The 11,584-nt window shown below is 45.9% G+C and overlaps 1 protein-coding gene across 2 annotated transcripts in view; it reads left to right on the plus strand.

Annotated features, from left to right (window-relative positions):
* RAB7A (RAB7A, member RAS oncogene family) overlaps window positions 1–7,563 on the plus strand; it is a 31,730-nt gene extending 24,167 nt beyond the window's left edge. For both annotated transcript variants that reach the window (XM_074957664.1, XM_074957663.1), the window contains 4 exons: window positions 1,130–1,256; window positions 4,184–4,402; window positions 5,760–5,888; window positions 6,240–7,563. In XM_074957664.1, coding sequence (XP_074813765.1) covers window positions 1,130–1,256; window positions 4,184–4,402; window positions 5,760–5,888; window positions 6,240–6,335 — 571 coding nt within the window. In that variant the 3' untranslated portion in view covers window positions 6,336–7,563. The remainder of the gene's footprint in view (window positions 1–1,129; window positions 1,257–4,183; window positions 4,403–5,759; window positions 5,889–6,239) is intronic.
* The last annotated feature ends 4,021 nt before the right edge of the window (window positions 7,564–11,584 follow it).

Here is an 11,584-nt window from a genome sequence, read left to right on the forward strand (position 1 = left end):
TTGCTGAACAGAGAACACTTGGTAGCCTTGAGGGAGTGGTGGTAACCTCTAAGCTGGTATATCTGGGAGAATCATCCACTCCCTAGGCTACTTCACTAAGCAAAGTATGCTAAGGTGTTATGTCTCCACTGGACATGATGGCGTTATTTGGCTACTGTAGCAATACCATTCAAACTGCTTTGTTCATCATGTTAGATTCCATTAGCTGTTTTCACTTCATAACCTGAAGGGACTTGAGGTGTGAGAGCAGTATAGCTAATTTCTATTGGAAGCCAATCCCTGCCCCTTGTCTGAAGGCCTAAAATCATGTCTGGGGGGGTCCCTTTGTGCTGGGTACTATCTCAACATCCAGTGCACTCCTTTCTGAAGACTAGAATCTTCAAACTGGCACACCTTCCCAGGGCAGGGGAGAGGTACAACAAGCCTATGGGGGGTGGTTGCAGCATGGGGCTGTCTGGGCCAGGAGTCTCCAGTGGACACAGATGGGAGAAAGCAGCCCTGCTCCAGTTGCAGTCTGCTAGATTTCATACATACACTCCCTGCTGCTGCCCTCACTTGGACACCTGTGGCCACAGCTCTGAATATTTGCCTCCAGAGCTTGCAGAAGCAACTGTCCTCCCTCCTCCTGCATGGGGCCAAAGAGCCCTGGTCTGCCCCAAGTGGTTCTTTGGGGATGGGCACCAGCCAAGCCCTGCTGCTGCTCCAGGCATGAGCTACCCACTCCCCAGTGTTTCTCTGTCCCTGGGAAAGCCTTCCCTGTGGAGGGAGGGGATGATGCAGCAAAAGTTTAGCAGTGTCTGTCCTAAAGCAACACTTCCAAAAGTGCTTGCAATTATTCCCTTTCCTCGTCAGAACCAAATGGGCTGGTTGAGCTTACGCAGCCTGAACATCTCTCTAGCTCAAGGAGCTTCATAGTCGCTTCTCCCATCCACAATAATGCAAGTGTCTTCTAAATGTCCTGCTCTCTGTGATCAGGCATTTGGTCAACACACTTAGGATTAAGGCACCAGGACCTTCACTCTGGATATTAAAGCAAAAACGCATGGACTGAATTGGTTATGCATATCAGAATGCTGTCTGCAGAAATTACTTCTTGATTAGTCTTGCCTCATTTTGTCTCTTCCTGCAGGGTGGGGAAAACCTCACTCATGAACCAGTATGTGAACAAGAAATTCAGTAACCAATACAAAGCTACAATAGGAGCGGACTTCCTGACAAAGGAGGTGATGGTGGATGATAGATTAGTCACAATGCAGGTAAGGATAGCGACTGAGCTGCTAGCGCCTCATCTCTTGTTTACTTGCCTATTTTAAGAGGCTTTCACAGCTCAGATGTAAAGTGCTCAGGAGTGGGCAGAAGTACACATTCATGCCAAATATAAGCAGGTGAGGTCCAGCATTTCTGTGCTCAACTTCGTAGTAATTCCCTGCATGTTGGCTCAGGATTGAATTAACTGCAGGTGACCCGTAACCATAATGATCCTACAAATATCTATGCTGGCTCCTTGGATCTTTGCATTTCTTAGCTACTCTTCTCCCTTTGGCCATCAGTTTCTAACCACCTCAGATATTAAATGCAGCTCCTCAGTTCCTTTTAAGGAAAGGAGGGAGAAGCCTTTCTCTACATCTTGCCCCTTGAGAAAGTAAAGACCAGGGGAAGGCCTCAAGCTGAGGCCATCACATGGTGGGGAGTTCTGAAGGCTGGCTACAGCCAGCCAAAACAGAAGGCCTAGTGGCCAAGCAGAGTATAAGGGTGGCATGAAGACACTATCCTGGGCTAAGATCCAAGAACTTTAGTTCAAGATACAGTTAGCTTTCTTAAATGGGAGGTATCCTCAACTTATCCAGTTATCAACTGAATAAATCTTTCCCTCATGGGAGGGAGGAGAAGACAGAGTACTTGTAGAGCCAGGCATGAAAGGCCCTTTGCAGGAATTGCTCCTTTCTCTAGCAGACTGCAGATTAGTCACATAAGTCTAACCTCCTGATTGTAAGGCCCTGTCTTCAGTGGCCTAGAAAGTAAGTTGAGAAGACTTTTATTTACCAGCAGTTCAAGCCAAAATAGCTTCCCATCCCACATGGAGGAGCAGTGTAAACAGGACTATCTATGCAGCCTAGTAACACCAGTGCTTAGTTGCTTTGGGTGTTCAGACACTGCTTTATTTGTGTATGGGACACTTATAGAGCTGTTGGGTAGTATTACCACCAGGTCCTGGGCTGGGACGCTATCCACTTGGTTCCTTAAACACACTAATACAAGAATGCCCCAAGAGTAGGATAGCATGTCTAGCCTTTTAGTGTATGCAGACCCTTAATGTTCTAGGCTAGAACACTACTGTGGTCAGAGTGACTGGCCATGACATGTTTGCTTTTTTCATACACACAACCTAGGCCAGTGGCACACAAACTTTTCCAGTCAGTTTTCTTCCTTCTCCCCCTCCCCCTGCACCACCACCATTAACAGAATCTGTCTGTACCCCTCCTCCACTACTGCTGAGGAAGCCTTGGCTGTGCAGCAGAGCTTGGGCTGAAGGCAGAGCTGGGGATGGGGGAGGAGTGAGACCGGAGGTGAAGCATAACTAGAAGCCTGGCACTCCCTCCCCACTCCCTGTGAAGGTTGGCCCAGGCCCTGCTTCCTGTCTTCCAAATGTTCCTCTGCACCTCCCTACGGAGGCCTACCCCCACAGTTTGAGGATCATTGACCTGGGCCCCTGGCAGGGGGTGGGGGCTAAGAGGGAGTGTGCTGTAGGTTTTGAACCAATCAGGGTGATGGGTGGACTGTCCTCTAGAATAGAACACAACTGGCTTAACTCTTCCCATACCCACTAATCAGGAATATTGATATCTGGTAACAGAATTGCTAGGTCACTAGTCCAGTCTCTAATACTGGTAACTAAACTGGATCCTCTGTAGAAAGATTCAGTAAATCCCCCCCACACACACAAACACACACCCTTTTGCTGAGGGAAGCCCTTCCCTAGTGTCAGCTAGTGATTGGCTTACACTCTGAAGCATGAAGACTTGTACCCCTCAACTTCCTATTCTGATGATTTTATTGACTTTGGGTAAGCTTCTCAAATCCTAATCTCTTCTTCAGATCTAAAGAGCTATCAAAGGGAAATATCTACTGGAAACTCTAGTGTTCTGTTGAAATACTCCAGGGGGTAGCCCTCTAGTATGGCTGCTCTGCTGTGGACAACCTGGCCACCCAACTTCAAATGGGCTAAAGCACAGAACTGCCATCATGCTTGACTTTTCCCAACTTTGCTGCAGATTTTGCTCTGTTTCTTACACAAAAGGGAGTGGGGCAGGGAAGACTTCCCAGGACTCACTTAAACAGAAACTGCTGTTGAACTTCCAGCTTGCAATTAAACTCAAACCAGCTGCAGACAGGAATTCTAAATGATCAGAACTTCTAGCTGTCTTGGGGAAACAAGAAATGGATTGAGTCTGACTGGAAATCACTCTGGGAGCAGGGGGGAGGAATTGCATGGTAGGATATTAGTGCATACAATTCCTGACCATGTCGCATTGGCTTGTAGGGAAACTACTAGCTTGTAGAGTTGTCTTAGCTTGCTTGGCTATTGGTAGGATTGAGGTACATGGTGAAACTTGTAAAAGATATACATGAACATGAGAATGCACTACTGCATTCTCAAACCTAACACATCTGTCTGAAAAGCCTCAGGGGAAACTTGCCTTCCAAATAAGATTCAATGTTGCTCAGATCTAGACTCAATGTGGCTGCCTACTCCTGTATCTCTTGTAATAGTGTGATACAGATTGCTTTTGAAAGCCAGGATATGTATAATGTCACTTATTTTAAAAACTTTCTTGATGCACTGCTCTAAATTTGAGACAGGATTCAGAAGTTTGATGCAATTCTGAAACTGCAGTAGTCTTGCCTCCTACAAGGAGCCAAGGGCCTTTAGGAAAGGCCCTTTTTGCTCAGCTTATAGTGACTTCTTGCACACGCTATATGTGCAGGAGATGTAGGGGGAAAAGTCCCTGATTTCTCTCAACCAGCCTCATGGCAGTGTTGAGGACTGCAGAATTCCAAGGAGCATTGGATGAACAAATATGCTAGATCCCTCAATTTAAATGGCACTAGAGCTGCTCCCAAGACCCATGTCTAGGCCAGTAAGTAACTTCCATACTAACTTGTCCCTCTGCTTTTTCTATAGATATGGGATACAGCAGGACAGGAACGGTTTCAGTCTCTGGGTGTGGCCTTCTACAGAGGAGCAGACTGCTGCGTGCTGGTATTCGATGTGACGGCTCCAAATACATTTAAAACCCTAGACAGCTGGAGGGATGAGTTTCTCATTCAGGCCAGTCCAAGAGATCCTGAGAACTTCCCTTTTGTTGTGTTGGGAAACAAGGTTGACCTAGAAAACAGACAAGTAAGTCACAGTGGCCTTTCTTGAAAGCTACTGAATCAGAGAGCTTGTCGGGATAATTCTAAGAGGCAGCTTAGTCTTGTCCAAAGCATCAGGGCAGCTTAGAGTCACAGCTAACACTGTTTAACCTGGGCCCTTGTGAAGAGGGCTACCCATCTGTCCTCTACAGAAGCATGCATACATTCCCTTGGAGAGAAGGGGCATAACATTAGAGGAAACATGAGGCAGTGGTTCAAGAAGTGCAGCACAGATGCTAGTTGAGTCTTATTTAGCTGCACCAAGCCATCTCAAAGACTTGCTCCATGCAGTTCCTGGTCACCTCTGGCTTGGAGAAAATGTTGCTGGTCTGTCTTGCGTGCTGTGTGGAGGAAAGGGGTGTCCATTGTGACAGTAGGGTTCATAACATACATAAAGCGGAGGCTTCCTCTCAGGAATCGGGGGCAGGAGGGGATGGGCAAACATCCTTCAGAATACCCTCAAGCAAAAGATCCATCTCTGCACTAAAATCCCAGCCATTATCAAGCAACTGACTGGGTTTTCTAAAGCAGTTCTCCTGCATGTTGCCCATGCAGTGAAAGTTAGGACGTACATTGTAACATCCAGCATATACTGACCCTTTGAGTCCCAAGGGTTGGGGGCTGTTGGACTATGCAGATGACTCCATAGTTCTTGGAGAACTGATACCAAAGTGCTAGACAGTGGAGTTAATCTAGCTGCATTCTAGACAAAATATCTGTCACTTGCTACAGCTGTAGCAAAATCTTACTGCAGTTAAGATTCAAACTGTACCATGTTCACCTGCCACCTAACGCAGCAACTTTAGCTGATCAAACTGGATGCTAGCTTTCTGTCCATACATGTGGTAGGTGTTTTCTTAATTAAAAAAAAAAAAAAAATTCTCCACTTGACAACTAACACTGGCACTGAGTGCCCTTTGCATAGATCAGGGGTGTCCAGCCTGAGAAGGAGCCAGAATTTACCAATGGACATTGCCAGAGAGATACAGTAATATGTTAGCAGCACCCACATCAGCTCTCCCCCCTCCCTCCCTGCACCTCCTGAGCATCTGTTTCATGGTGTGCAGGAGGCTCGGGGTGGTGGTGGGGGGGGGGGTAGCAAGGGCATGGCAGGCTCAGGGAAGGGGTGGAGTGGGGGCAGGGCCTTTGGCAGAGCCAAGGGTTGAGCAATGAGCACCCCTTGGCACATTGGAAAATTGGCACCTGTAGCTCCAGCCCCAGAGTCAGTGCCTATACAAGGAGCCGCATATTAACTTCTGAAGAGCCTCATGTGGCCCTGGAGCCACAGGTTGGCCACCCCTGCCATAGATGAAGGTGGTGATTGTTCCCTGTTCCTCATACAGGTTGCCACAAAACGAGCACAGGCCTGGTGCTACAGCAAAAATAACATCCCTTACTTTGAAACCAGTGCCAAGGAGGCCATTAATGTGGAACAAGCTTTCCAGACAATTGCACGAAATGCACTTAAACAGGTATGATATGAAGAAATATCTAGCACCCTCTAGTGGCTTTCCAGTCAACTCTGCAACCAGAATCTAAGCTGTTCATGTTGCATTTAAGCTAATGACACTTGCAGGAGACATGCTGAATTTGACTTCTCTGCATCAGTATCTGCCCCTTCCCAAAGGAGTGTGCCAAGTCAGCACTTGACACCAAAGATGGCATTTCCCTACTCCTTCAGGCAATCCTCTTCCCAGCAGAAAGCCTCCTTCCCCAATAGCCGTCTGTAACACTCCACGCTACCCGCTTCCCTTCAGTGGTGCAGACCTAGCTGAGAACAAGGAGTAAAATCTATAACTAGTGACTCTCTTCTCTCTTCTTAGGAAACGGAGGTGGAGCTTTACAACGAATTCCCTGAACCCATCAAACTAGACAAGAATGACCGAGCAAAGGCCACTGCAGAGTCCTGCAGCTGCTGAGATGGAGATGGAGGGGTTGAGCACAGTCCTTCACAAACAGATCACACTTAGGCCTTCAAACACACAGCCCCTCTTCTGTGTAAAAACAAATGAAATAAACTCCCATCTCCAGCTGCCAAAATTCTCCCCCTCTACCATGAGCAACTGTAAGCCCATTCCCCTACACAGAACTCATCCATGTCCCTACATCCTTCCACATCACTTCATGGTAACAGGCCTTTCTCTTAGTTTAAAATGGAAATTCTTATGTAAGTTTGGAATGTAAGCTAATTCAGGTGTCCAATGGAAAGACTGTTTACAGGTAATCTGTGTAACAATTGACATACATTTTTAACTGTCTTGTGTTCCCCTGTGAAGGCTGCAACTGGAAAGGCTGATTACCCATAGTTCATCACAAGCTCAGCACTCAGTCTAATTAGGTTGAGTTTTGTATGTATCTCTGTTAATGCTTGTTACTTTTAACTAATCAGATCTTTTTACAGTATCCATGTATTATGTAATGCTTCTTTAGGAAAAATCTTATAGTACATGTTAATATATGCAACCAATTAAAAATGTATAAATTAGTGTAAAATTCTTGAATTACATGTTTAAGTACTGAAACACAGATTCACTAGAAAGTGAGGAGGACTCTGAAATGCAGTGTGCTAGCAACAAAGTCTAGATAGAGGCAGTATTCTGTACAGTAGAAGCAAGAATTATGTAAACCTTTTTATTGACTTTGAGAGCAGAAAAAAGCTTCATCTCCTGGAAAATCTGTCTGGCTTCCTTGTAGCTAAATTTTCAGAGGATGATGTGCATACTGGATTATTGGGTGCAAAAAATTAAATACAGCTATCAAATGTTCATCTTGTTTGTTCATCTTCCCTGCCCACTAACTTTTTTGCATTCTTTGCAGAACATTAAAGTCTGAGGTGTTCCAGCAACTCCCACCTTTGTGGAAGGAGCTCATCTTTCCCTTTCCTGGGTTGAGGTGGTGGTCCCTTTACAAATGACCTGGAATTATAAATCTTTCCTCCCCTTGTGCCAACCACTAATCTGGAATTTTTGGTATGGGAAAAACTTGGTTGTCCCCTCCCTTTCTTCCTCTTTTCCCTAGTCCTTGTTCTTGCATTTGTAGCTTGCTTCAATGGAACACTTCTACCCGTTTTCCAGAGGTCTACATTCTAGTACGTAGGCTAAGCGGTTGTGTAAAGAGACAAACATGATGCCAATAAACTTAACAAGAACAAAACTTGGTGGTGGTTTTCCTCCCTGTTTCTGATTATCTTCCCTATTAAACTGTCTCCCATGCTTTGTAATGGGAACTCATGGAACTAAATTAAAGTGAGCCCTTCCTAAATGAAGGGCCTTGTCTACCACCCTTTATCTGTTCTCTATAGAGAAGAAAAATCAGTGATCTCTGTAGCTTTAAACTCTTGAATAATGGAAATGAGCAGGCCTTCTAACTGCTTGATAAAACTCCTAGACAAGGCTTGAGGAGCTGTCTCCTAGAGACTTCAGCAAATGATGGAACAGGTTACAGGGAAGCTCCAGCTCTAATTGTCCACTTGCTCTACAGCAGATGAAGCACAGTCCACTTCATTGTACCCCTGGTGTACAGTCCTCTTGGAGCCCTAGGCAGTTCCTGTAAGATCATGTTTGCCTTAACATAACATGATTGGCTGATATGCAATCCCTGCATGATGGTGGTGCTCTGCAGAGCAAGTGGTGTCTAACTGCTACACCCAGGCACTCTTCTGTCTGCAGGAAGAAGCGTTCCACTACACTTCAGTGCTGTGGAATCTCCTTGACACTCCACTCCCCTCTCCTGCCATCTTTGCATGGACTGTTAACCACAGTACTAGCCTACTGTTAAAGACAGATGACCCAAGTCAAGGTCTTGGGCTGGGGGAGATAGGGAAGGGCAACTCAGATCTACTACCAGCTCCAATTGACTTTTCTTCGCTTCAATATCTACAAAGTCTCAAATGCCACCATTAGCTTTTTACACTGACTAATAAGAGAACCCACAGTAGGGTTAAAGTGAACGTTCTAAGCTTTGGCAGCTGGTCACAGTACTCAAGTTGCAGAGGCAGGACTATGGCTTAATATAGCAAGCAAATGTAGTGTGGTGGAAGAACTCTTTGTTGGGGAGAGGGAAGGCTATATCCCTTTTCCCCCCTGCTTTACAGATAAAGTCTGGACCGAATAAAACTCGGTTTGTGTGGTGAGGAGAGAGGCCAGTGTCAAGCACCCTTAGTTAATCCTAAACAGATCAGAGCACGCCCCTGCCTCCTGTAGCTAGCAGCATTTAAAGCAAAGCTGCTGGCTGGAGCTCACTTCTAGTGTAGGAAGCCTCTTAACCCTACATCCAACTCATCTCCACAGTGAGACAGCATCTCCCCCTCCACAACTTTGCCTGCAGGTGCAATATTTTTAACTTGGAGACTGAGGGACTCCTTCAGAACTCTAAGCATCTTCTCCTTTCTAGGATGGCTCCATAGTGCTACAGGCCACTCCACAATTCCTCTTAATCCATTACAGTACTTAAATTCCCTGAGAGCCTGTGATGGCGCATGGCTCTCTCCTGCTGCTCTTTCCCATAGTGGTGAATGCTGCAGTGGCAGCACCTGTGCCCACCTTACTTGGTAGAACAACAGGGATTCTGGTGGCACCTAAAAGACTAACATTTATTTGGGCATAAGCCTTTGTGGGTTTAAAAAAACCCATTTCAGATGTGTGGTGTGAAAATGAGATGCAGGTGTAAATATACTGACACATGAAGAGAAGGGTACAGGCTAGCATGCTACCTCTTTGATACTTTACTTGGTAGTGTAGACTGCACTGGCTCCATACAAGGGCCATCTGTTCTATGTCCTCTGCAGCAGGCACCTTATGTGCTAAAGGCCTAATATGGAACGCCAGATGGCTTGCAGAGCTGTCAGGTGGACCTAGACCAAGGTGTCCTGGGCTCAGGATGCAACTTCTTGTTTCGTAGCAGAGTCAAAAGGCAGAAGAATGAAGCGAGTCTCTTGTCTCAGCACCTTATGGCCTGGCTGATGGCAGCAGCCCAGCGTTACAACAACAAATGTGTTGCAAAGGCTTTAGGCTGGTCTGAATACAAAATTCAAAATACAGGCCCTTCATGGGCAAGAGCTACTGCTGTTAAGTCAAAGTAACTATTAAACAGTCCTGCTGTCTGCCACGTGTTCCTTTCTAAAATCTTCCCTGGTCTCGGGCATGTTCTGCTGCTAAGCCCAGCCTTCCTGCATCTCTCCAAATCCCACTTCAAACCATCTCTGTCTCAATGTCTTTCCCCTCAGTACTACCTTTGCTTTAATTTAGTCTCCAATATTTACATTGCTTTGCATAATCTAGATTCTGTGGGTGCTAGGTAAGTCAGCTTCTGGCTAGGCTAATTTCTCTGCCCTGAAAAAAGCAAGACTTTTTGCCCAATGAGTGGGAACGTAACCGTGAGATGCGCTCAGTAGGTTATGCAGCCCAGCAAATGTTTTTGAATACGTGTGGGGCTGCTGGCTGCCTGCAATACCGTGTTAGAGACTTGCCTAGTCCATCGAAATGCAATTGCTGATCAGCAATGGGAAGGGCATGTGCAGCTGTTCATGCACTCAAATAGCAGAAGTGCTGTTGGGCCATGACCTCCAACCCTGGGCTGGGCCTGGAGAAAGGGGCTAAGGGATGTAAGTGATAAGGCTTGCTTGGAATGAGCAGCAGCGTGTCCTTTCGGTTACTAATAGATGACACTGAAGTTAAAACTACCTCCATTGAGTTATTTGTCAAATAACTCAGGACCCCCTTATGTGGGTCTCTCCTTAGTCTCAAATTAGATTCTGCTGTCTCATTTAAATGCCAAGGGCATTTCAACCTCCCTGAACCACATTGTACGCTGTGGTTGGTCATAGATTTAAGTCCAGAAGGCACCAAAGAGAGCTTTTCAATAATGCTTCACTGTTTGATTTATTACTTGTATTTGTAATAGCATCTGCTAGCCTGTTTGTATCAGGGTTTCATTGTGCTAAGTGCTGTACAAATATAGGAAGACTTTGCTCCCATGCTGCTCGGGACAGGGATTAGCTCATTCAGCCCCTCTCAAGCACTTGAATAGTATTTGATACTGCTTCTAGTCTAAAGAAACAAGCCTCTTCTGTAGTTCTGCTAGTGTGGAGAAAAGGGCAGCAATTGGCACACCTAAACAGCTACCTTCCTCTATTCTAGTTCCTGATGCCTCAGTCCTTAATAAACCAAAGTTCAGATCTGCACTCAGGACACCTATTTTACCATGTAGTTTAACATTTGATTTAGTACCATGTTTGGATGGGGAAGCACTCTTAAATGTTGGGTCATGGGTGGAGTTGATCAATAGCCAGACCTCCCAGGGCTGCTTCATTTGTGAGCAACCTGTGCAACAGTGACATACATTAGGTGAAGTGAATGATTTATAGATCTGGAGCAAAAATCTCTACTTTATTTGCCCAGTGCTGCTGTGATTTGCTGGTGGCCTTGAGTTAGAAACCAACACTGAGGAGAATCGGAACGTGTGGAAAGCTCCAACGTCCAACAAATATATGAGAGAATTTCTAGGGGTCATCACCCATGTGTGCCAGCCTAGAAGGAAGCGATGCTTCTGAGTTGGGGGGGGGGGGGCAAGTTTGGTTTGAGGACAGGTACATGTAATTAGGTTTTCTGAAGAAGAGGATTGGTGAGGAGGAAAATGATTCTGATCTCAGCTGTAATATGGGGGACAAAGTTACTCTCCATTAAGCTGCCGTCCACACAACAGTTATCTCTATGCTAGCCCCGAAGTTTTGTAAGAACAGCTGTTAGCAGCCATCTAGCACAGTTTCTGTAGTATAGCTGTGTTATGCTTTAAACACCATTCAGGACCATAAAGGTCAGTGAAGCTGTGTCTAAGAGATTTTCAGCTGTAGTGTGAATCCTAAAGTGCCAATCCACAAATGGCCCAGGAAATAGGATGTGGAACTGACTAGCAATAGTTTTAACCCAGTTTGGCTGGCTGGCTGAGGACAGGGCCTATAAGGGTATGTTTACACTGCAGCTGGAAGTGAGCCTCCTAGCCCACATCAACATACTTGCACTGGTTTGGCTTGAGCTAGCACACTAACAATAGCCGTGTGTGGACACTAGCTCCAGCAGAGACTTGGGTTAGTCACCTGATCTTCGACCCACAGGCTCCGGTGGGCTAGCAAGCCTGAGCTGCTTCCTGAACCACAACATCCATGCTACTA

This window comes from Natator depressus, chromosome 7 (genome assembly GCF_965152275.1).
Source record: "Natator depressus isolate rNatDep1 chromosome 7, rNatDep2.hap1, whole genome shotgun sequence".
In the NCBI taxonomy this organism is placed as follows: Eukaryota; Metazoa; Chordata; order Testudines; family Cheloniidae; genus Natator; species Natator depressus.